The sequence below is a fragment of the Chamaea fasciata genome, unplaced genomic scaffold, assembly GCF_029207755.1.
Source record: "Chamaea fasciata isolate MVZ Bird 193981 ecotype frontalis unplaced genomic scaffold, bChaFas1.0.hap1 SCAF_4, whole genome shotgun sequence".
In the NCBI taxonomy this organism is placed as follows: Eukaryota; Metazoa; Chordata; class Aves; order Passeriformes; family Sylviidae; genus Chamaea; species Chamaea fasciata.
In genome coordinates this window covers 24222884-24248944 of record NW_027094089.1, presented here as the reverse complement: position 1 = coordinate 24248944, position 26061 = coordinate 24222884, and the positions used below count along the sequence as shown (strand labels likewise).

General features: G+C 44.1%; 2 protein-coding genes across 4 annotated transcripts; one reads left to right on the top strand and one right to left on the bottom strand.

Annotated features, from left to right (window-relative positions):
• Positions 1–562: 562 nt before the first annotated feature.
• HMGCS1 (3-hydroxy-3-methylglutaryl-CoA synthase 1) lies at positions 563–11959 on the top strand. 2 transcript variants are annotated; one of them, XM_066181106.1, is made up of 10 exons: positions 563–661; positions 5169–5626; positions 6003–6128; positions 6650–6814; positions 7500–7668; positions 7782–7952; positions 8746–8852; positions 9192–9317; positions 9589–9752; positions 10150–11959. In XM_066181106.1, exons 2-10 carry the CDS (start codon positions 5179–5181, stop codon positions 10240–10242), a joined length of 1569 nt encoding a protein of 522 aa, XP_066037203.1. In that variant the 5' UTR covers positions 563–661; positions 5169–5178; the 3' UTR covers positions 10243–11959. The 2 variants fall into 2 exon arrangements, with proteins under 2 accessions (XP_066037203.1, XP_066037202.1); XM_066181105.1 differs by lacking the exon at positions 563–661 and adding an exon at positions 3802–3841.
• A 1448-nt stretch (positions 11960–13407) lies between these two features.
• On the bottom strand, positions 13408–24515 carry NIM1K (NIM1 serine/threonine protein kinase). 2 transcript variants are annotated; one of them, XM_066181108.1, is made up of 5 exons: positions 24334–24515; positions 23802–24182; positions 22991–23229; positions 16117–16385; positions 13408–14358 (listed from the first exon to the last, which is right to left on the bottom strand). In XM_066181108.1, exons 2-5 carry the CDS (start codon positions 23870–23872, stop codon positions 13609–13611), a joined length of 1329 nt encoding a protein of 442 aa, XP_066037205.1. In that variant the 5' UTR covers positions 23873–24182; positions 24334–24515; the 3' UTR covers positions 13408–13608. The 2 variants fall into 2 exon arrangements, with proteins under 2 accessions (XP_066037205.1, XP_066037204.1); XM_066181107.1 differs by lacking the exons at positions 23802–24182; positions 24334–24515 and having other exon boundaries at positions 22991–23743.
• Between the last annotated feature and the right edge of the window lie 1546 nt (positions 24516–26061).

The following is a 26061-nucleotide window of genomic DNA, read 5'->3' as shown; positions in this document are numbered from 1 at the left end:
AACATCCAGGGCAGGGCAGGGCAGGACATCCATCACATCCTCCGTGAAGCAATTGCGCTGGCACAGCCCCGTGCGAGCCCCGGTGCCGGGGCACGCCGGGGCCGGTACACTTCGGGGGTTGGATGGGCGGTAGCGGGGACAGACGGGGGCCGGAATGAGCCGGGGTCAGGATGCGCCGGGCCTGGGAGCGCCGGGGCCGGGATACTCCCGGCGGCTCGGGCCGGGACACGCGGACACTCCCGTTGCCAGGCAACCACCTCGCGCCCGGCCCGAGCCCGTCCTACCCTCACCCGCGGTCGGCCGCCCGCTCCCATTGGCTGTCCCTGCAAGGCGCACGGCTCCCATTGGGTGTCCGTTGCCTCTGCCGCGTCCCCATTGGCGCACCGCCCTCTGCCCACGTCGCGTCACTTTCTCACGCCATTCCCCCCGCCCGCTCCGCCCGCCGCGCGCCGGGCGGGGGGCGGGACCTGGGGCGGCCGCGGCTGTGATTGGCGGAAGGCGCTGCCGCTCAGGCCGCCCGGCGGGCGGCGGGCGGTGCAGCTGCTTAAAGGGGCCGCACGCCCGCCGGAGGCCGGTGCTGTCCTGAGTGCGTGCGGAGCCACACCGGAACGAAAACGGGAGCGACATCGGGAACGACACCGGGAGCCATCACCTCCGACGGGTGAGCGCGGCTCGGGCCGCGGAGGCACTCGGGCCGGGGGCGAAGGGCTACGGAGCCGCGCGGGTGAAGCACGCGAGGGGCGGCGGGGCTGGGACGGGGAGCCGCACGCAGGGTCGGCATAGCTGGGAGCGGTTTCCAGGGGATGCGAGCGCCTTCGGAGGAACGCCCGTAGCGCGGCAGGCGGGAAATAAACAAATAATAATAATTTTTAAAAATGCAAAAAAGAGAGGGGGGAAAATATAAAAAACACCCCAAAAAGGTGTGTCAGGGTATCCTAACTTAGGTGTCACCCCGCACCCCGCGCCGACTGCTGTCCGCAGCATCACGGCCCCTGGGCGCGGCGCTCACTGCCCGGGCAACCAGGTGCCTCCCGAAAGAACCGCATCCCGGAATGGGGGTCCCGGCCGCTGCCTCCCGTCCTGCCCTCGGGGGAGCCCCCCGGCTGTGTGAGCTGCGGTGAGCGGCTGCTGCGGGGCTCCGCCGGGCTCTACCCCCACCCCGGAGGCAACCGAGAAGCCTTCAGTGTGTGTGTCTCTCAATTGCCTGCAATGTCGTGACAGCGTCGCCCTCCCAGGCCGGGAAAGGCGGACCGAGCGTGTCTCCCTGCCCACGCCACCTCTCGTCGCCCAGGCAAAGGCAGCCGGGTGCTGCCCCAAGGGATGCCGCCGCTTTCTTTCCCGATGGCGTTTGCCGCTGGGTGTGGGCATCCCGGCGCCCACCCGTGTTGCTAACGGAGCCCCGTGCTCGGATGTGTCGCCATCCCCGCGGGTGGAGCCGCATGGCTCCGTCCAAGGTTCCGTCCCCGCGGTTTGCAGGGTTCCCGGCGCACGGAGGTGAGCGAGCATCCCGCGGAGATGCCCGTCCCGGCCCATCCCGGCGCGCGCAGCCGAGCGTCCCGCGGGGATGTGGCCGCGCTCCGGGCGCGCGCGGCGACCTCTGGTGGCGGCACGGGTGTCGTGCGCGCGAGTGTCACCTGCGGGGACGAGTCGGTGATGTCACAGCCGGGGCTGCCATGGGCACAGCCCTTCCCACTGCTCCTCTGGAGCCAAAGGCATCTCTTGTAGCGAACAAGGGCGGGGCTTATTTTCCGCCTTTGAGTAAAGTGTTCCGTTAGAATTAAAAATTTAGGCAGGAAATAACAGAGTCGAATTATTGACTTTATATGCTCAAATTCCTAAGAAAGACAATAATGTCGCCAGTCGTTACGGACAAATGTGTTTCTGGTAGCACAAGCAGAAAGATGTGCCTTGTCTTACGCTTCTCGATCATTCCCAGCAGAATCCTAGTGAGACACGAAACAAAGCATGTTTCTCATTTCCATAAATCAAAGCATTTGGGGTTCTTCTTGTTTTAAAACAAATCATGTTTCTGAGGAAGTTTTCATTTTCAGTAAAAACTCAATGATAGGATGTTGTTTGCTGTTTCACCAGGAAGACAAAAGACTGTCTGTAACGGAGTAAACGTCTTTTTTTTCTGTAATGACTGACTGACTCAAGATGCTGTATGTCCCGTTTCCTTCATTGCTGAGAGTATGCTTACAAAACAGTGCTTCTCATGGCAGCACAGCCCGGTAGCCCAGACTGCCGCCCTGATAGGTGTGACTGGTGAGCTTGGTATTTGGTGAACCTGGGAACACGACAGAAACACCCTCCCTTGAGTTGTGTTCTGCACAAAGTGTTCTGATGAGAGAACTGCAGCAAGTAAAGTAATATCACTTGAATGCCAGTTTTGGCATCTCAAAGTTCTGCAAGGAGCAAGCACAGAAAACACTTTTTCATCAGCTCTCACCAATAATGCCACTTCTTTTGGCATACTGATTTTTCCCAATAATTCACTGCCTGGTTAAAAGCTGCTGTTTTCCTATGTCCATTACCTGTCAAGTCCATTACATGCTCCATGCAGGCTTCGGGGAGATCTTGTTGAACCCTTTCAGAACTTACAGTGAGCTTATTGAAAAATAGAGGGAGAGGCACTTCTTGCAAAAACGTGTAGTGACAGGACAAGGGGGAATGGTTCCAAACTGAAAGACAGTATGTTTAGATGTGATATGGGGAAGAAATTCTTTACTGTGAGTGAGGGTGGTGAGGCACTGGCATAGTGTGCCCAGAGGAGCTGTGAATGTCCCATCCCTGGAAGTGTTTAAAGCCAGGCTGGATACACTGAGCAACCCGGTCTAGTGGAAGGTGTGCCAGCTCATGGCAGGGAGGTTGGAAGGAGATGATCTCTAAGGTCCCTTCCAACCCAAACTGATTGTCAATGGTTTTTGTGAAAATCTTAAAAAAAGTTAAGTCTTTTGAGATTCTTTGCAGCCTCCAACTTTAGGCTTTCTAGCCCTTGGAGCAGCAGTGAGCTCTACTCCAGGTACATGGCTCACCCTCAGCGTGGCTGCCAGACGTTGATGAGCTAGAATTTCCTTTTGAAAATAATGACGTGTTTTGTACCAGAAAAAGAGCTGGACCCCAAAGCCCTTTTCCCAGCTGGTGCCTTGGGATCTCTGTGTGGGCAGTGCGTCTACACTCACGTGGGAGCCAGAAAGCTTCTTCCTGCAGTGCGTGTGCAGATTCGGGATAAAAGCTCTTGTAGCCAAGTTTCGGACCCCAGTGCTGCTCTGTGTCCCCGAGCCGTGTGTGTGACTTGTTCACGGCGCTGCTGAGCAGGGACATCATTTGCTCCCGCAGCTCCTGGGGACTCTGGACCAGCACACTCCCTCCCCTGGCCGTGCCTTTAGCGACTCGGTGAGGGCCACTCCACTAAGTGCACCAGCCTGCTGCTGTACCGTAACAAATCCTAAATCCTGCCTGACAGCTTCCAGGAGGCAGCAGTAATGATGGTTGTGCTCAGTTCGTGGGTTGTTTGGGTTTGGGGTTTTTTTTTAATCGGTCTAGTTTAAAGCAAGAAACGGCGACACGACACCGCTCCACTTTGCAAGTAGAAGCGAGGTGCCGAGGGATGGTCCAAAATAACAAACAAAGCCTCCCCACGCTGGCATTTGGGGTGCTGGCGAATTCAGTTTTGTTTCCTGTCGGTATTTTTGGGCCGCGCCAGGCGGCGAAGCCAACCGCACCGTCCCGGCGCTTCCCTCACCTCGCGCCGGGCGGGCGTGGCGGCTGCTGCGCATGCGCACTACCCGCGGCACGCATGCCCAGGGCGGCAGGAGCCGGCCATGGGATTCCGTACCGTGTAAGAGGCGGCGGCGTGAGGGTCTGAGGGGGGATGGCCGGGGGGCGGCCGGAGGGCGGCCGGAGGGCGGCCGGAGGGCGGCCGGGTTCGGCTCGGCTCGGCTCGGCTCGGCTCGGCTCGGCTCGGCTCGGCTCGGCTCGGCTCGGCTCGGCTCGGCTCGGCTCGGCTCGGCTCGGCTCGGCCTAGCCTAGCCTAGCCTAGCCTAGCCTAGCCTAGCCTAGCCTAGCCTAGCCTGCAGTTGGGGCGCGCTGTGACCCTCTGTGCTCACTTCCCGCGGCTCCTGCCGGGCTCTCGGGTGGGTTATGGATAAGCTTGAGGTGGGGTGGGAGCGGCGGCAGCGGGGGACACAAGCAAGGGGAAATTGGTTCTTTTGCCTAAAACTGCACAGTGCGCTATAGGGCCATTCTTTGTCCCTTTGCGCAGCTTGTCCTGGCTTCTGGAAGCTAGGAGCTGGGCGCGGAAGGGACGAGTGCCTTGTCAGGATGTAAGCCGAGGAGGATGGTGCCGAGCTGTGTCATTGAGGGAGGGTTGGAGTGATGGGGTATAGTGTGTCCTTGGAACTTGTCAGTCCTCAAGTGTGGTGACAGAAAAGTTGTGGGCTTAGAACAAGGAAACTCGGCCTATCAGGGAGAACACTGTTCACCTCAGCCCATGGAATATTCCTCCAGGCATGGTATTAGGAGTTCAGGTGTTCTGGAATGCCAAAATAGAGTATGCAACAAATAGACGAAAAGAACACCAAATCCCCCTGAAAACAAAAACCAAAAAACAAAACCCACCCAGAAATAATTCTGCCTTGTTGCAAGTAACAAATGAACAGAACAAAGTGACCCTACCTATGTCTCTTTGTTTAAAAATAAAAATGGTTTTGAAGAGTACTGGCCTGTTTTTAGACAATGTTTTCCTAGTAGGGTTTTTCAACTAGAAATGCTAATAAAAATATCCAATGTTTCTAGCTTGGTTGTATGTAAAGTTGAAACTTCGCATAAAAGCAGAAGTAAGAACATTAATTTCTCAAACACTTAACACTCAGTGAGTGTGAGTGTTGCTTCAGAGATAGCTTGGGCTTAACCTACATCTGTTCATCTCCAGGGCTGAAATCTTTATTTTCACATAATTTAAAAAAAAATCTTATAAAACTGTAATGATGTTTACAGCATGCTTGTACCAAAGCTTCACCAGAGGCAAAGGCTTGCCTTTTGCAAATGACCTTATACAGTACATGCAGCACAACCTTTTCCATGCAAAACCAGGAACTGAAAGTAGGTTCCTCTAAATATGTGAGAGTAAATCACATGGTTTTGTGATTTTCTTTTTTTTCTTAAAGATCTGCCACGATGCCTGGGTCTCTTCCAGTGAATGCTGAATCCTGTTGGCCCAAAGATGTGGGAATTGTGGCACTGGAAATATATTTTCCCGCTCAGTATGTTGACCAGACAGAGCTGGAGAAGTATGATGGCGTAGATGCTGGGAAGTACACCATTGGGCTAGGCCAGGCAAGGATGGGGTTCTGCTCTGACCGTGAGGATATCAATTCCCTCTGCTTGACTGTGGTTCAGAAGCTCATGGAGAGGAACAACCTTTCCTATGATTGTATCGGGAGATTAGAAGTTGGAACAGAGACCATAATTGACAAATCAAAATCTGTGAAGACTGTCCTGATGCAGCTTTTTGAAGAGTCTGGTAATACAGATGTAGAAGGAATCGACACCACCAACGCATGCTATGGAGGCACTGCGGCTCTCTTTAATGCTATTAACTGGATTGAGTCCAGTTCCTGGGATGGTAAGTCAAGGGTATTTTTTTGAAAACTTACATCATCCTTAGTAAGTCTGCCCTACAGTGACAGTGGTCATGCTTAACCATATAAAATTCAGAGAGTAAACTGTTTTTCTCTCCTGAAGTCTTTTCCTTAAATGCCCTGGGCATTTGCCACTAGTTCAGGTACAGTGTGAAGAATAATGACATGCCTACTAGTGTAAAGGTCTTCTGTAAATTTTGGTGATTGCCAATTGAAATGTGGGAAAAAAGTCAAAATTGAAGAGCCCTTTAATTTTGGTGTCACCGTCTCAGTAACTAAAGTCTAAAAATTGCTGATGGATGTTAAGATGTGCCGGAGTCGTGGCTCCTTCTCACCGTTTTTCCTGTGTATTTTTCCCAGGACGCTATGCTCTCGTGGTGGCTGGAGACATTGCTGTGTATGCTTCTGGAAATGCCAGACCCACTGGGGGAGCTGGGGCTGTGGCAATGCTGGTCGGCCCAAATGCACCATTGATTTTTGAGAGAGGTTAGTCCTGTGGGAGAACGTTACACTGTTCAGGTCAGATCACTGCATTCACCCTGGGGCCTCTTCCCTACTTTTTGTGTCTTGCTGAAGCAGCAGATTAGCTCCCACTAATGTTGGAAATTATTCTTTGTCTCCTCTTACTGTGGGCCAACTCAGCCAAGTCCAGTTACAGGACGCAGCAGGGAACAATCAGAGGTGCTCCTGTTTCTTTATTCCCTTGGGCATTCTCCAGTAAAATTATCGGATAGAGTAATACTAGAGCTGAATAAAACAACATTCTGCTTCTGGGACAATACGACAATCCTTTATTGCACACGTTTGTCATGCTCAGTCCTACTTTGCTTTACAGGCAGTTGAGGACTGTGTGAAACCTTACCTTAAAAGGCCAGAAGTGCCATGGAAAACTGCTGAACTGGGGCCAAAACTGCTTCTTTTCCCACATGTGCCAACTCATACATCCCAATTGACTCCAAGCAGCTGAATAGACTAATTCACACCTTGTATTGATTTCCGTCTGCCAGGGTTGCGTGGAACCCACATGCAGCATGCGTATGACTTCTACAAACCAGACATGGTCTCTGAATACCCCGTGGTGGATGGCAAGCTCTCCATACAGTGCTACCTCAGTGCATTAGACCGCTGCTACTCCGTCTATCGCAACAAAATCCACACCCAGTGGCAGAAGGGTGCGTAGCCTCTCTTGGTGCTACTGCAAGATTGGCAGATGCTGGAGTGTGTGCTACACAGGCAGTTCTAGTATCTGGTCTGAAAACTAGTCTATGGGTCTCTTTGTGTTTGTATGTTCTGAAGTGATTGAAATATTTGCTCTCTGCTGTAAGAAATTATTCTGTTCTGGCATGGCTAAATCCCTCACAGTCTCTAAGCAGTAGTCTCTACAGGCATTTGTTGGTGTAACATATAATGCCTTGCTTAAAAACTATTACCCACCTCCATCCAGGCTTTTAAGAAACTTAGGTTAATATTTAAATTTTATTTAATTATACTGATTTTTTTAAAACCGGTATGTTTTGTAATTGCTTCAATTATATTAAGAGGCATAGGTGTGAAGAGAGGCAAATTAAGCAGATTATTATGTCAAAATGCTGGGTAGAAACACAGAGATTCTGTTAAGCAGCTTTTTGTTCTAGGGTAAGAGCAAACATTGTTAGCTGGTGCAAAAGGTGGTAAAAAAAAGAATTTTTAAATAAAAGCCGTGCAGTGTGTTAAGTGCACTTGACAGCAGTAGTTAATGTTACTTGTATGTTTGTGTCTCTTCTATGCCAACATGGACTGGTGTCGTGCCAGCTTTATTTCCTTATTTGAAGTGAGTACTAAACATAGGTTGTAACACAACACTTCTGCCATTTCCAGAGGGGACAGACAGACGTTTCACCTTGAATGACTTTGGATTCATGATCTTCCATTCTCCGTACTGTAAACTGGTACAGAAATCTGTGGCTAGACTCTTGCTGAATGACTTTCTCAGTGACGAGAACCCAGAAACAACAACTGGTGTTTTCAGTGGTCTGGAAGCTTTCAGGTGAGAATCGCTGCCGTCTTCCTTATTCATGTAATCTGTCACACATCCAAGGTATGTTTTTATTTTCTGCTATTTTAGTACTGTTTCTGAACTTTTTTTTCTCTTTTGAATAGGGATATAAAACTTGAAGATACATACTTTGACAGAGATGTGGAAAAAGCTTTTATGAAAGCTAGTACAGAGCTCTTCAATCAGAAAACCAAAGCTTCATTACTCGTATCCAATCAGAATGGAAATATGTATACCCCTTCAGTCTATGGTTGCCTTGCCTCTCTTCTAGCCCAGTAAGCATAAAATTGGGAAAAGCTGTTTACAAATAAGGTCATAAAAGGTTTTATTCAGAAAGTCTTTTGTAAAAGCATCATCTAGTAAACCTTCACCTGAGATTGCCTTTAGCAGAAAATCTAAAGTTAAAACACAATTCTGCACACACATTCAGTTCAAATGACAGGCAGATTGAAAATGTCTATGTCAGAAGCTGATCCAAAACAGCTGCTTACTGCCTTGCAAAGTAGGATCTTATTTGTAAGGTAGGATCTCTTCCCAGCCCCAACTTCCCTCCTCTTCCTTCCCCTAGGAACACTTCTGAAGTGGAAAAAAATTGGAATGTCTTCTCTATCTTACTATAATAAGCATAGCCAAATTAAATTAGCATTTAATTATTTTTTTTTCAAATACAGTCTCTTGCAAAAATCATATTAAGTTTACATTAAACTACTCCTCCTGGTTTTCTTGGGGTTTTTTTCTTTATTTTTCTTTATTCTGGCATTGACTTCCAAGATGTGTTTAATTTTTTTTTTACTTTAGTTTGCTTAAGAAAGAAATCTGTCTGCCTTCATCATATCCTGAGCATTTCTCAGGCATGTTTTGCTCTAGGCAGCTTTCGAGCTCATAACAGCAGTATTTGAATTTGTGTTTTTAAAAGTCAGCATTTATGCACATCATATGCTAAATGTCTATTACAGACGCTATAATTTTCTGGTTGCTTTTCCAAAGCTAGATGCAGTTTCTAGTTATTTAAAACTGGCACTTTGGCTTAATTCTGACTTTAAAAAGCTGTTGTTGTATGATCTGCAGGTACTCCCCAGGGCAGCTTGCAGGACAGAGAATCAGCGTGTTCTCATATGGCTCTGGTTTTGCTGCTACCCTGTATTCCATCAGGGTCACACAGGATGCCACTCCTGGTGAGTGACTGGAGGTGATATCAGCTGCCTCCCTTGCTCAGCTCTTGATGCCTTGTTACACAACCCACTAGCACAAGGAAAGCTGCAGGGCAGTGTCTTAATGACAGCAGTGCCACACTGAGAATTTCCAGCTCCAGGGAGTGTTTGTCTCCCTAAACAAATAAATAATAGTCTTCAAACTCTTGTTAAATGTTTTGAGTTGGTAATTGGGAATATTTTTAAATGAGTAATACTTCAGATTCTATAATGCAAAGTATTTTGAATGGGCTTGAAATGTTCACCTACTACTGTGCAGTTCTCAGTACTGACTCTACCTTTCATGATGGTTCCATATTGCAGGTTCTGCACTGGACAAAATTACTGCCAGCCTTTCTGATCTCAAAACAAGACTTGACTCAAGAAAATGTATTGCACCTGATGTCTTTGCTGAAAACATGAAACTCAGACAAGAAACACATCATTTGGGTAAGAACCTAATAAATCTCAATCATTCCTAGTCCTAGAGCAAAATAGTTATCACTTAATCCACCTGACTTTAAATGATTAGGGTGTAGAATGAAGGAAATATCCAACCCTTTCTGCTTCTGAGTAGCTTGTGTTCATTTGGCCCAACATGTCTGAAGTAAAAATGCTGTCTTGTTCTTTTCTGTCTTAGTGCATCCAATCTGCAAAGGCCCGTGTTGCGTAAAACTCTTACCAGGGAACAACTAACAGTGTGTTACTCCCTTTCTTACAGCCAATTATATTCCACAGTGTTCAGTGGAAGATCTCTTTGAAGGTACATGGTACCTTGTGCGTGTAGATGAAAAACACAGGAGAACTTACGCCCGGCGCCCACTCATGAGTGATGGACCTCTGGAAGCAAGAGTTGGAGTTGTCCACCCAGGCATTGTTCATGAGGTGAACACTCGGCACTGTTTTAAAGTTTGATGTAAATGGTGGAACCATTTACATGTTTGTCTTAGCATGTGCATGTATGTTAAGAGGAAGTGGTTTTATGAGTTAAATTGAATACTTTGTTAACACATGTAACATACAAGCCAGAAGTAAAAAGTTGAAACTGCGATTTTAAAAAGTACATTTCATCATAAAAAGAACAAAACTGGACAAGAATGAAAGAAGAACAAACTGGCTCTTCTCACACAGTCTGTTTGCATGAAGCATGACCAGTTTGGTTGACTTAAGGCCAAGCCGTCCATTGTAGCATGAATGTTGTTTGAGAGTTGGACTAGCCATGAAGTATGAATGTCTGTGAACTAGAAAACTGTATTTAATGTTTTTTTTCCCTTCTTCTTAGCACATCCCAAGCCCTGCTAAGAAAGTGCCAAGAATCCCTGCAACAACAGAATCTGAAGGCGTTACTGTCGCCATTTCCAATGGGGAGCATTAACCTACCTCTGTGAGGTGGGGAAAGAAACGAGGTGTGAGGGCAGGGTGAGAGAGAGAGAAAAAGGATTGCAGTAGCACTGAAGTTTCAGTGTACAGTAGTACTTAATAGGAGCATGAAAAAAACGTTAAGGCTCCTTGAAAAAAATCATCATAATATGGTGTGCTGATTTTATAGTATTTTCAGAACACTAAATCAGGAGTATATTGGAGATAGAGGGACTTGCCAGGTGCTGTGGGGATTCCTTAACATGTCTGAACTTTTTTAATTGCTGAGAAGTAGCTGTAGTCTATTACATAAAGTCTTTGTACACAGAAAGAAAAAAAAAAAAAGGAATCTTCTGCCTGCTCTTCCATGTAAAATGACTTGAAACCTACACTGTTAACTTCTACTAGTACTCAAGTCTGTGCAAAATAGTCCAAGCTTTAATGTTGGGGTTCTCAGTGCCTTGACAATAAGCAGTCAACCTTCTGAATACTGCAATTCTCTTTCACTTTATCACCTTCCCTTTCATCCCCAAGTCTGCCTCCCATCACCCCATTGCTTTGGGACAGGCATAGAACCAAGAACCATCCAGTGCTGGAGTAGAATCTCTCTTCCCTGTCAAATGACTGGATCAAGAACGGCTAGGCTGACAAGTGGTTTTTGTAGAAGAAATTCTGTGATCCACTGTGTTGCTATGTAATTCCTCCTAACATCTTACATGTTTCATGCCTGCATTTTAAGTCACAGGAGACTGGGAGGAAAGATGAAGAAGGCAGGTAGTAAATTTTTTATTCTAAAGAAAGGGGATCATTGAATTGGCACTATAATAGATTGTTTAACAGAATATCCAAGACAGCAGAATTTTCAAATAAAATATAGAGCTACTGTGGAGCTGTTTTAATTGGCTGACGAAGGAAGAGACTGATGTTCATCACTTTGTCTGAAACTCTATCCTATGAGTTGTCTTTATATAATGCATTTTCAAAAGACTCTTTCTAGCTTTGCATTTGGCTTTGTACTTTGAAGTCCTTCTCACAACTGGTAATACTGTAGGAGTAGAGTCTTTTATTTCTTTTCCCCTTCCCCAACGTGCGAGCTAAAGCTATCCATTTTGCAAGCAGTAGATAGATACACAGTGGTTATGGGGAGTCCATTCTGGTAGATTTTTAAAGCCCAGATTGGAAATGAACTATTATATGAGCCTTTTAAGTTTGTTTTATATATATATATATATATATATATATATATATATACACACATATATATATTTAAGTTGAGCTAATGTACAGAATGAAGTTTCATTGAATTTATTTCTTTGCTAATTCTACAAAGCTACATTATCTAATATAAAGTAGCAAAAAATTATTTCTGTTAATTACTTTTTTTTTGTGTGTGTAATGAAGTGTTTGTATTACCTGTCACTCACTAGGATTTGATAACTTGCTGTATTTGTACAGTCAAGCCTTGGTAAAATAGTTGTTTATTATAAATTGATGAATACTAATCTGTTTGTTCTGCTGAAAATGATGGAGCAATGCATGATGGTAGTGTTTGCAAGTATTTTGGTTTAGGTTGCCCTCATGAAACTTAACTTTGGCACCTGTAAAACAAACTGTCATGGAACAAAGTCCATTGCTGGCAGTGGACAAGCCAAGAAGTGAGCTACTGGCACAGGCCTCACAGCTCTGTGAGGCTGATCCTTTATTAAAATAAAGTTTGAGGTATTTGAAACCTGTTGGAGTAGTGCTGACTTGTTGATTTTTAAGAATGAATTTCTTTTTCTTTAACAGGAAAGAGGAAGCTGGCTCTGGTAAAACCCAAAGTTGTGGGTTCACAAATTGTGTGGATGTTCTGCATCTTTTCTTCTTAGTGTTATTCCATTATGAAAGTGGGAAAAAGACTTGCTTAAGCTGGTATAAAACAATTTTATCAGGGCCATGTTTCACGATAACTTAAAAAGCTTTTATATGGAAACTTTATAGTGGAGGAATTAATACCCACTTTACAAAATGGAATTAATTTTCATTACTGTTTTATAAAAATTGGTATTGTTTTATTACCCTCAGAAAATCTCTTTCTGAAGGAGGCTTCGTTCTTGCTTTGTACACACCTCAGCCTCACTGAGTCCAGTTTCCCATATGTGGCTTTTCAGAGCAATTCCATTCTGATTTATATAAATTATTCTCCCTAAAGTGAAATGATTGTCTCACTGGTGTCATAACAGATAAGGCATCCTGCCTTTAAATGTGAAAGCACCAGCTGTACCTGTGTACACCTTGCATTGGGTATCTTACCTTAACTAAACTCATGGGTTCTACCTCTTAGCTTAGGCATGTCAGCTGTCCCTGTTCAGAGAACAGCTGCCACACTTGTCCTTTGCACTGCAGTTGGTGCTTTTGAAGATCTAAGCATAGAATAAGCAATTAAAGCTGAAAATTGGAGCATCTGCATTTTGGTGATGCTCAGAACAACCGGAGTTGTCAGACTCTGCAGCTTTTAACTTGCAGTGATCAAGTGTCCAAATAAGCTTTGTACAGCTTTGGTTGCCAAAGCAGGATGGCAGGAGTGAGGACAAGCCTGTGATGCTCAATGAATATAAGCAGATTTTGCCTCTGCTTGCATTCAGCTACAGGTAACAAGGGCTAAGGCAAGAACTTTAAACTACAAGGGTTTTGGAGTATGCTTAAATGTTTCTTTATTGGAGTGCAGCTGGAGTCCAAGCAGTTCCAGGCTGGCAGAATCATGCAAGTGGTGGAAAGTGTCAGAAGAGTAACTGATGGTAGCCCAACCGGTCAGGCACCCACGTGTGCAGGGTTAAAGTGCTGAATCCTGATTTGTCTTCTGGAATCATGGCAGGCTGGAAACTGCAGCCAACAACAGCTTTGATGTTTCTGGAAAGAAAATAAAATGCTTTTAAAAAATTAACTTGTTAAATTTGATGTTCAAAAACAGAATTTGCAATTATTTAGATTATGGTCTGGTCTCTGCTCAAATTTAGTTCTCTGGAAAAACTGTCCCAGTTTGCAATGGTAAAGTTGTGTTGAACTTGGGTACAGCTTTTCAGAAGTTAGCTGTTACATGCCTGTGCACAGAATCTCCCAAATGGGTTAAGTGCAGTAGCATGGTTTTTATTAAAAGATCCCCTCCACTCATGATCTTTTCAGTTACTGGGTTCTTGCACTGGCTATACCAAGTGTCTGGAAAAAGGATCAAACAAATGCATGAGAGCTGTTTTTGAGTGCTTCACTGTCAATTGAGAAATGCAAAGAAAATGAGGCATTTTTGGTTTATTCAAAAATTACAAAAAAGGTAACACTACAGCTTAAGGATTAGTGAATAATCCCCTTTGTCAAATGTGCTGAGCATAAAGCCTGCAGTGCCATTTTATAAAATAGAACACAGCTTGGATGTCCGCTTAATGCCATTGTAAGAAGTGATTCCGTTCCTCAAGTCTTCTTCTTTTGGATCTGGCTGGGACATGATAGGAACAGATTCAAGTGCCCTTTTCTTCTGTACTCTGTGCAACACAATTCTGTAGACTCCCGTTATGGAGCTGTGTGCGTCTCTTCCCCGGTTGTTTTGAATGTGCTGTTCTGTGATTCCCAGGTCTTCCAGAATATTTTTCACTTCAATTTCTTCTTCTTTGAGTGTACTGATGTCTGATAAATACTTAGGATCCAGTTTAAATGTCTGTAAAGGTTTGGGGAACTGTATTCCTTGCATCCATTCACTGTTCATAATCAGTTTGACAGAGTATCGCTTGGTTGGTACTGGCTGAAGGACTCCTTTTATCAGTTTCTGGCAATTTTCTGAGAGGCAGGGAGGCAAAGTGTATGTCCCTTCAAGAATGCACTTTTTCAGCTTGCCTACTGTATCTGCCCGGAATGGCATGCTGCCTGTCATCATGAAGTATAAGAGGATTCCCAGTGCCCAGATGTCTACATAGATGCCAACATAGTTTTCATCTCGGAAGAGTTCAGGAGCAGCGTAAGGAGGAGAGCCACAGAAAGTTTTTAAAGTTTCATCTCTTCTACTTATTGTGCTGAATCCAAAGTCTCCCACCTTAACACAGGTGTTACTGGCATAGAAGACGTTTTCTGCTTTCAGGTCCCGGTGAATGATATTATTGTCATGCTGTGGAAGAAGAGGAAAAATTGGTATTGGTTTGTTCCCAGGAAAGTTCTCAATGGCTACCTAATTGGTTAATTACCCTGAAGGAGAAAGGGAGTTATCTTGGGCAAATTCAGAAACTAGTATTGCAATTGGAAATATATAAAACAAATCTAACTTAATTCTCCAAAGACACAAAAACAACTGAGTAGGGGGAGAAGAAGGATGCTGGGATTTTTAAAGCACAGCACTCTCAACTTTTTAACTAATACCAACTGTTACATTCTGTGATCTAATGTCCAATGAGGAATTGGTGGTGGCAGGAGAAAAGGACCACAGAGTTGTGCTTCATAGGACTTCATGTTGCAGGACAATCCAGTTTAGTGGTGGTCTAGTTTTAGAGATCTGTAATACTTAAACCATTATTTCTACTTTTATTTTTCCCTTGGAAATGCCAGTAGTAGCTAAGGACTCAAAACTGAATTTGGTCTGCTTAGTCATGACATACCTGTCTTGATTAAGTATGAGTTTAGCTTCATCTTTGGATTAACTAGAAGGAATGGATGAGCACTCTGCCTTATCCTTTGGAGTAACATTGTACAGTATCTGGAGGCTATAAAGAAACCCTTGGGAATCCTATTTCAACTCTCATCAGCCAGGGATCCTCTGTCCTTGTGGACTGGCAGCAGGGAGATGGGGTTCATGTGACGGCATAGCAAAAGTGAAATGTGCAGAAGTCTCTGTACAAATGAAGAGGTTGGCCAGCTTGATAGTTTATGTGTATTTCTAAGAAATAGACATGATATAATTTTGAAATGTAAATTCAGTTCCTGTAGCTGCAGGGTGTCTGGTCTGTGGATAAAATATTGAAGCTAATCCACCACTTAAAGCACATACAATCATTTCATCAAAATACATAAGAAATGCATGCTGTTTATGTAAGCCACGAGTAGTGTGTCATGCAGTCTCTAGACGTCTGACCTGGGAACACCCTTGTTTCTGACTTCGCCAGATGCTATTATGTGGCAAGGAGGACAGGAGCCACCGGAGGGCACCCTGAGCCAATTTTAACAAATGCTGCTGCTTAGACTCGTAGAAACTTCTCCGCGGTTTAAATTTCTTTCTTTCTTTCTTTCTTTCTTTTTTTTCTTTTTAAGTAGCTGTAATTACTCTGCAAGGTTTAGAGAAGATGTACCGAAGTAGTTAATTGCTCCTTTTCTGCTTTGACAAGATGCTTTGGGCTCTAGACAAACAGCATCATCCTAAGTATATATACTGAAGACTAGTCAAGAAGTGACTTGCTGGGTGTTAATCTCACAGATTTGCATCGAAGTGAGGACCAGGAACTGTCTTTAAGTGTCAGACTCTCACATTCATTAATAAGCAAGCCGGATGTTTGCAACACCTAACCATGCTCTCTGGAAGCGGAAGAGTGACTGATCCTGTGTTTTGAAACAGGGAGGGGAGAAATGAAGCTTTGTTCACTGGTGCCCACAGCACATTAAAGCAAACAGAACACTGGTGCTAAAAGGGTGATTCCACCCACCAGATGTTTCCAGTTCAGTCTCCTCCCAAAAGCTGCCAACAGAGAGGCAGTAACTTGAGGTGGATGTGAAAACCCTCAGATACCTTTAACACTGCTCTTCTATAGCTGTTTTGCTTTTCAGAAATGTGGGCCTGAAATTTTGGGTAACAGTAAATCTGCTGTTGAAAGTCAGAAGAAATATCACAAAATGTGCTAAGAGTAGTGAGAGGCAGCATGCCTGTGTAAGACCAACTTACCATGTGCTTCACAGCAGACACAATCTGTGAGAAGATTATTTTACACTCTGTTTCTAGCAGCTTTCCTTCTGTACTGATTTTAGTGAAGAGCTCCCCACCTCCTGCATACTCCATCACCAAGTGCAGTTTTGAGAGTGTCTCCACTACTTCATACAGCCTGATGATATTTGGGTGGTGCAGCTTTTCCATGCTGGATATCTCACGAGACAGCAAACGTTGAGTCTTCCGGTCTAGCTTTGTCTTATCCAAAATCTTAATTGCAACTTTCTCTGAGAATAAAGACATTTGTTCTATGTCATTAATGCAATAGGTACAAATGGTAATACTATTTACATACAATAATGCTTGGTTGTAGAAGTGCAATAAAATTTCACCTCATCAGTATAAATTAAGCTGCAGGGGCCTACTAAATCCTGCAATCTTTCACACAACCCTTGCCCCTTTCTTTCTCCAACAGTGCTTTCTTTTTTTCTACTCAGTGCTGGGGTAACTGAAGGCTGGTGGAGTATTCCAAGTATTCCATTACTGGTCAAATCACCTGCTGTTTTGGTGTGCTTTGCTGTGACAGGCTAATATGTGTCTGAAGGTACAGCAATGGCTTTTGGTGTCCACTGCTGGTAGAGAAAGTCTGTGCCTTTGTTGTTAGTTCAGAGCTCCTCAGATGAACCAGGTACTTGGAGACTACAGAGGTGCGAAATTTGTCTGCTTTGTTTCCGACCAGACAGACAAACTTGTGGGGAATTTAGAGGCTTTGGCTATTTTATTCTGAGCAATGAAGCAGAGTAAGTCACAAGGATCCTGTAAGACAGCAAATCTAGCTGGCATATGCTGTTCTGGTAATGCAAAGCTGCTGTTAAGTCCCATGTGTTTCTGGAAGCCTACATAGTGAGGCCAAAGGGCACAAAACACATATATGTATCTCTGCAGCTGCACCACATCATCAGGGCAGCTCAGAGCAGTATGAATAGGTCAGTCGCAGTTGCCCTTATGTTCCTGTATTAGTCTGTAGGTTACAGCTTTTGTCTTTATTCTTCTGAATACAGCTGGTATTTGAAGGATTAGTCTGGTGAAAACAGGTTTACAGTGGCTTTGTATAACTTGTCAGGACAGCAAAATTAAAATGGATCACAGCAATAGAAACAACTATTTATTCCTGGGAAGAAGGGATTCGTGGTTGGTTGGGGATTTTTTTTCCCCTCAAAACTATCTTAGTCAAACAATCATAGATCTATTGATAATTAATCCCTTTAAATAAATATTTCAGAAAAAAACCTTCACTTTGGTTTCTAGTAAAAGGGAATAAATTAGAAAAAAGAGGTATTGTTCACTTGTTGCTGTGAGAAAGGAGTGAGAAGGCTATTACATTTTTACAAATGTTCAGATATAAAACATTCAAGTTTTTACTGAATGTTTTCAAGTTTTAACTCAAGTTTAGTATTTCAACACACATAAAGAAATGTTAAGGATACTTATGTATGTGTCTGTACAGATTGAGAAAACTCCATGTTTGGTATATTCACATTTTTTTGTATGATACATATATCAATTGATCACCCTAATGAAGTGCAGCAGATGTGATGTGCAGCTTGAAGCACATGTGATTCTTGTGGTGAAGGTGCTGAATTATCCCTTGACACACCTGTTTTCAGGAGTCTGTGCTCAGTACAGGGCAGTTGTGCTGGCCACACTGCTTCTGTCTGACCTGAGAGCTCCTCAGGGAAGCAGGTGCCTCCTGTGTGGTGTGGAGGTGGGTGACCCAGGAGGAAATGCAGCTACTGACAGGGATGCTGGCAGTGCTCTGACTGCTGACCTAGTGGAAGACCCTTGTCATGTTCATAGCACGTTGATCTCCTAAACCAAGAGGAAAGAGCAGCAGCTTGCAGTACATTGTATTTGCACTGAATGCTTAAAACTCTTACAATCTTAACCATGTGATTTCATCATTACATCTTAATCTAAAGAAGTTGGGGACATTTGGGCTTTAAAATAAAATCTACTAGGTTAATTCTTTTCCCTTTCATTTTGCTCTACTTTTCCTCCTGGTCAGTTTCTCTGCAAAGTTTTAAAAGGAAAGAGGAGGGGGGGAAAAGGTTTAGAACTGAAGAGCCTGATCCTACTCAAACACCAACATAAATGAGGAAGGACCAAGCTCCTTTAAACCTACATCATTGCAGTTGCCAATGCATGACATGCAAAGAAACCCAGCCCACCCTGAGTGCAGAAAATCTGACACCTTCCTTTTCTTTTCTAAACTCTTCCTTTCTGCTTCACAACAATGCTTGATTTACAAATCCTCTATTACTCTTGCCCAGCAGCTGAGCTGAACAGAAGGACATTTTTAGCAGGCAGCTTATTTACCAAAATACATACAAAAAGAGTTGAAAGATATTTTGATTATATTTAGTGTATGAGTTTTGAAAAGTGCTAGGTGAAATCCCAGTAAGAGAAACTAGGAAAAGGCTAGGAAACAGTTTCAAGAAGAAATGGTGTATGTGGTGATGGCAGAAGAAAAAAAGTACAAACAGAACCAAGTTAAAATTTAAAAAAAAAAAAAAAAAAAAAGCAAAAAAAAAAAAAAAAAAAAAAAAAAGCAAGCAAACTGGATGCCTGGATGTTCCTCCTTTTGCAATTTGTGTTACATTAGACAGACTTCTTACTAGCCATAAATTTTGAATGCTCTTAATTGCTTCCATTCAGCTGTGCTCTCACACTTCCTTTGTCAGCTGGAACGCATGTAAAATAAAAGTTATATAGGGCTTAGGAACTTAACAGTTCTTAGCAAGAAAACCCCATGAATTTCTGGAGAAAATCTCTGCCAAAATTCAGGTTAATAGAGTGGGCAAAGCCCCTGAATAACAAAACACACATAGTAACATTAATTAGAAAAGACCTCTAAGATCATGAAGTTCAACCTGTCAAGCCCACCACTAACATTGTCCCTAAATGGCATCCTGTAGGAACATCTGTGGACAGCAGGGAGAAGGAATTCTGCTGACCTGAGATATTCTAGAATAAGTGGCTTTATTGCAAGGGTCGTGGGTAAAAAGGGCCTTGCCTTCAGCCACCAGCATCGGCTGAAGGGAAGTCCCAGAAAGAGCGAGAGGAAGAGCAAGGGGGTATGAGTTAAGAGAGAAAGGAGTGAGGGAGCAAGGCAGCAGGGGTCAGAGAGCAGGGGGAAGAGGTAAGAGCGAGAGCAGAAGAGGTGCTAAGAGAGGGGCCAGGATAAGAGAGGAAGAAATAAGAGATAAGGGAGGTAAGAGCAGAGCGAAGAGGGCAAGGAATAGAGGAGCCGGGATCAGAGCAGAAAAGGTAAGAGCAGAGCGAAGAGCAAGGAATAGAGAGCGAGGTCTTTCTTACAATGCATTACATCTTCTTTTGTGATGAATATTCTAATTTACAGTGACCAACCAATACAAGACACAAAATCCTATAGAATCTACATATAGCCTATAAGAACTACTACATTACCATACTATGTTATATTTTAAACTCTAAAAACTACTCTTTAGACTTTTCTGTTTTGCTACATTGACCTTCGGTTCCTTAGCTAGCAGGAGGGTATCATTCCATCAAAAGGGATTCTTCTTCAGCTAGCTAGGCTATTGTTTTCCGGTTATATAGTAACTAAGACTTGGTATCCTACAACACAAAGTAAGCTTCCATTTCTATTTCGATTATAGGTTTCATATTTTCAGAATCTTTTGCTAAACAATCATATTTATAAGGTCTCCCTGATTCATCTTCCCCAACAGTATCCACACTTCTTTTAAGGATCTCCAGGGATTATGACTTCACCAGTTCACTGTGGAACCCATTCCAAGGCCTGACCACCCCTGTGGTACAGCAGGTTTTCCTAATGTCCAACCTAAACCTCAACCTTTCCTGGCACAATTTGAGGCCATTTCCTCTTATTCTGTCCCTTGCTACCTGGGAGAAGCAACCTACCCCCTCTTGGCTACACCCTCCTGTCAGGCAGTTGCAGGGAGTGATGAGGTCTCCCCGGAGCCTCCTTTTCTGCAAGCTAAACACCCTCAGCTCCCTCAGCTGCTCCTCACAGGACTGGTGCTCCAGACCCTTCCCCAGCTCCGCTGCCCTTCTCTGGACTCACTCCAGAACCTCAATGTCTCTCTTGTAGTGAAAAGTCCAAAACAAATGATACACAGCACTCGAGGTGTGGCCTGACCAGTGCCCAGCACAGGGGGACAATCCCTGCCCTGCTCCTGCTGGCCACACCATTGCTGATCCAGGCCAGGATGCCATTGGCCTTCTTGGCCCCCTGGGCACACCCTGGCTCATGTTCAGCTGCTGTCACCAGCACCCCCAGGTTCTTTCCAGCCCCTCTGTCCCAGCCTGTGGCCCTGCCTGGGGTTGTTGTCACCCAAGGGCAGGACCCAGCACTGGGCCTTGTTGAACCTCATGCCATTGGCCTCAGCCCATGATCCAGCCTGTCCAGATCCCTCTGCAGAGCTTCCTGCCCTCCAGCAGAGCAACACTCCCACTTAATGTGCTGTGACCTGCAAACTGACTGACATTAATCAGGAGTGGCCCCAGTACTGAGCCCTGTGGAACTCCTCTAGTGACAAGCCCCAGATGGATATAATCCATCCAGCACTATTCCCTGAGTCTAGCCAGCCAGCTTTTTATCCAGTGAAGAGTGCACCTTCAGAGTCCAAGCCATGGGACATGGCATCCACATCATAGCACCATCAATTTTTTTGTGTTTTCTAAACAACCAAGACAGCTCTTGTGAGGGAAACAGAGTTCATCATCCAGTATGATCCTGAAGCTTTTTTCTCTCTGTCTCTAGAAATCCTGTGTCCTGCTGCAACAGATCACAAGGGCAACAGAAAAGCACATATATGTAATTGTTACAAAGGCTCATCTTAGTAAAAATCAAAATTGTTTCCTCTTTTGGTGCAGGATGATACAGGAGAGAGACCATATTAAAACTGGCAGTAACTGAAGAGCTGAACAGCCCCCTGACACATACACCACCCTCTACCACAGAGACCAGAACAGCATTAATGATGAAGCCTTGTATTTAAATCATCAGATTAAAAAAAGACTTGCACTCATAACACTGTGCAGGAACATAATTTCATTGCAAACATAACAATGTCTACCTACTGCAAAAAACAGAATTCTCTTTGGTGGTGGTGAGTGTGTATATATGAATGCCTATGTGGATGTTCCTGTTCTCCTCTCCATGTACTGCACAGATAAGCTCACAGACAGAGATGAGTCAGAAAATGTTTATCTTTCATTCATCCTTCCTCATGACAGTTACAAATTTAGCATCAACAAATCAACTCCCTTTCCAGTGAACATTGCAATCAAAAAAGTTTCAAACAAACAAAACAATTAGAGAGATTTCTGCTGAAAAATAATCTTTTCCAGAAAAAGTACAGTTTTGGGTTTGGTATTTAGTTTGTCCAAGCTTACTGCATTCACTGAAGTTCAAAATTTTTCTATCAGCTCTATGCAGATACTAACGCAATCTGTTTCCTAAGTAAGTTCAGCAAAGCGTTCACCCAGATCAAATTTCTAACTGCCTTTCATTAGCATTCCTTGTGTTCCCAGTACACAAGTAACATTTCCTCCAACAAAAAGCATGAAACAGTTACCTCTGGAAGAAAAAGAAATATCACATAAGAGGAAACAAATTGTGGGCCAAGAAGAATAGAGATGCTTTTCTGAAACAAGCATAACCAAAAACTCAACACCCAGTTAACGCAGCCCTTGGGTGTTAGCAGGCTTAAGTGTGAAAAATTAAGTATCAATGGTTTTCCACTTAGATTCCCAGTGCAACAACTGCTGCACTCAAGGGATAATTGTGAGGTTTCACCCCTCTTAAAGCTGGGCTGAAAGAGGTGATTATTGAAAATAACAATAGATAATACAGTTTTGGTGCATATCTTGTTCTCTCACCTGTAAGATGATGAAGGGAAGGAAAGTCAATGAAACTGAAAATAAAGACTGTTAGAAGAAAAGTAAGATAGTAGTGTACAAAGATATAGAGAAAACGAGTCACCCTGATGGAAAACAACAACAATTTCTATTATTGTCAGACAAAGGCAGAAGAAGAAATAGGTCAGCTGATGACAAGTTCTTAGTTATACCTATGACTGAAGTGTCCACTGCAGTTACCTAGCCTTTCTAGTCCTTCCTACACGAAACAGATAAGGTGCTTTGTATAATTAAAACAAGAAAAGTAACTGACAATTCAACACCAGTTTGGCAATACCAGAGCTTGTTTCCCTGCACCTGTTCCTCCCAAACCTATAGCCCCATCCCAGCTTTTTACAGTAAAAAACATCAGCAAATGAGTCAGTTAAGTGGGCATAGCATTTCTCACCAAAATTACCATGAGCAAATAAAATTTTTTGTCCATACTAGTAAAATTTGTGATGAAACAAATGAAGCCTTGCTACCTCTGGCTGCAGGCAGGAGCATGCCTAGCCTGCTATCCTGGGAATTCATCACCTATATCCCTGCAGGGTCAGGAGGTGGGGCAGGGAAAAAGGTGGATGGACAGGGCAGGTTGTAGGAGGGGAGGCAAACAACCACACTTCAAATTGTGGAGGGTTTGAGCCACGGGATAAGATGTGTTAACTCCATGAAGTGCAGCAATGAACTCCTTCCGTAATGGCTGCCATGTACAGTAAATGTTTCTATAGTTTCTTCAAAGCCTAATCCAACCCTGAGCATTTCTGTGTGACCCTGCCTATAGATTAACTCAAAAAACTTAAAAATACACACACAGAGACACACAGACACACACACACATTCTCTATGTGTATTTAAGTTTCATACAGCATCTTTTTTCCCATAGGCGGCCATTTATATACGTCACTCAGCATCTAATGGTGCCTACCTTTGGTTAGGGAATGAATTCCAAGCCTCACTTGTGAGAAATTCCCACTTCCTATTTCTCCTCTGACTCGATAGAAGGCAATTCTCTTTCCCAGGGTTAATTCTTTCACCACTTTTTCATTATGAGTCATATCCTGCATTAGTTTCTCAAATGGGGTCAGCCTGTACTGTTTACCCTCTTCATCTTCTTCATGGCACTCCTGGTGCCCATCATCTTCTCTGCTGTCCTCATGATGCCACCTGGAACAGCGGTATTTTCCAAGACTTCCTTCATTCACATATCCTGTTGTCATAGTCTATAGGGTAATCACTTCCCCATTTAACAAGATGTCCTGATAAGTTTAAATGAAGTAATTCTGTATGAATATGCAATCCTGCACATTATGGACACTGTGACAAATGCAGCAAAAGGAAAAAAACCCAAAAATAGCAGCTTACAGAAAGTCCAAAGACTAGCTTGAAAATTTGTTCAAAAACAAATCTGGCACATCTACATATTGCCTGTCCTGTTCAGAATCAGAGATAAAACTGAAAGTTGTACACATCCATTCCTCACTAATAAAGTTAGTGCATCAGAATCTTCAGCTGCAAGGTAAAAGAGACTTTGTAATTAAAACTGCAAACTTTGTGCAAGAAAGCAGAAAGGTGCTCACTGTCTATGCAGTACATTTGACACATGTAAAATATTTGACACAAATATTCAGATTTTAGCTTGTTCCTTTGAGAACCAACTTGATAGATAAAGGTCAAAGAAAGCTGATTAACTGCTCCGAATAAGTCCAGATACTTCTAGCTGATTTTGAATAGCCGACCTTAAGACCGCAGTTCTCCTTGATTCTGGTAAAAGTCCAAAAGCTGGCTGTAGGGATTGCCTTTGATTCATTCCTCAGCCTGTGAGCTTGTCACTGTACCTTGGAAATGTCATTGTGTGTGGAAGCCTTGCTGTAAAAAGCACGCTGTCCCTGTTTCTTTCCCATGGTGTGTTCAACAAAGCCACTGATTCTGGAAGATGACAGGAAAAGCACAGTCTGTGCACCAGGCAAAAGAAATGCTGCGCCTCAGTATCCCTGCAGTCACATGGCAGGACAATACAGGATTAAGTAACTGCAATGTCACGTTAACCCTCCTTTATTTAGATGAGCTTTCTTTAACGCCTTGAGCCTTCTCAAAATTTTGCCAGACGCGTGGTGCTCCTGAGCAGATAGATGAAGAAAGTAATTAAAAGCTTTACATAACAGCCATACGCTTCACTGAATGACAGCATGACCCATACCATTTCACCAGTTTAACTCTGGCAGCACAGACATAGAAGTACTTACCCTAAATACACAAGCAACCACTTACCTTTAAAGCAGCACACCATTTTTTTTCTTCTTTACCTTTCTCTTTTAACCTTGAAAGCCAGGAGTTGATCAGCAAGTGCAGATCATGCAACTGCACGCCTGAGTGTGATGAGCTGGGCAGGAGAGCTGAGGCAGCGCAGGCAGTGGCAGCGCTCACCTCCCCTGCTCCCAGCCTGCAGCGCACCTGACTGCCAGGACAGATGCACCAGATTGACAGGGAGTGAATCAGACCAGCAACTCACTGCCTGGAGCTTAGGTAGACAGTCACCTAAGGTGCCCACCAGTAGAAGGCATGTGACATTTGCCAGGTGGAGCTGCCCTCTAAACCCCCCAATCTCCTTCGTGAGCAAGAGGCAGAGAGGTCAGAGGCACGACCTATGGGCAAAGAAAAGGCAGCTGGTGATGATTTCATTAAATGGGAACTGGAGTGGCACAGAAGCACCTGTCTACTCCTTCAGAAAGGCCAAGGTGACTGACCCACGCCCTGGGACACTGCTCCCTGCCTTGAGACACATTGAAGAAATTTTGCAAGTCACTTAATCTCTCGGTGCTGCAGCCACATTGCCTACAGACAAACCTGCCCCAGGGTGAGGCAGAAAGCCTGGCTTTCCCTCAGAGTCTGTGACTCTCACTTCTCTGAACCAGGGATGCTTCTTACTGTGTGGGCAGCAAACTTAATGGCTGATGCAGTTTGTAACCCAAACAGGGAGAATTTACTACTTCTGTAACACCTTTGTTACTCTTTTTGGCTTACTCATGTTTGAAGAAAAGGGCCATTTTCATAGTTGATAGAAGTTTAAAATAATACATAATTGCATTATTCTCTGGATCTAAATAGAGCGAAACCCCTGACAAATCCTGTATGTGTACATACAGCTAATGGAAAAGACCAAGTGACAAATGAGAAAATTCTTCAGTATTCTCCCACCAAACCACTCTTTCTTAGCACCAAATATTCACCCTAATTTTAGTATTTTATACCTTGGAAAGAAAAAAAATCTATGTGAAAGGACACCCCATCCCCACACAAACTGAAAAACCCAAGCCCCACACCTTACATTCTCTTTTCCCTCCACTTGGGAAAAGGATGATTTCTTACAGGATTGACTGAATTCTGGCCCACAGGTTTTCTGCTTTCACCTGTTCCACATCCCAATTATAAAAGTATTCTAGGTAATAAAAAAACTCTTTATATGAAACTCAACTGTATTTCAGTTTTAATGGTGGATGACACTCTAGCAGAGCAGGGCTTTTGGAAGCCACTTGTCTGCTATATAGTGCCACAGCAATTCAGAGGCAGAATTCTGGCCCCATTCTGCTCTTTGATCTTGAGAACAGCAGCACAGGTTGTCCATACAAAAAGTCTGGAAACCTCTGTGAGCAGTGTCAGGCTTGCCATGTACAAACTATAAACTATTATTTTAACAAGTGTCCTTAGTTGGGCAGTGACATTCTCACCACTAAAGAATAGCTGAAACTTATGACTGTAACCTCCTGAGCAGCAGGTATGGACAATTCTGCTCCTGCAAAAAAAGAAACACAGAACTACCACCATCTTCTGCAAAAATTATCAGTGTCCTCACAGTTAACTGGCTGTACAGAAAAAGCTGACTGTGTAAGAAGAAAGATTCAAACAGACTTCTGTAGACAAGCCCCTCCTGAATACAGCCCAACAAGGCACAGAAGGCAGCTAGCCCAGTCCCTGTGGATCACAGAGAAAAACCATACA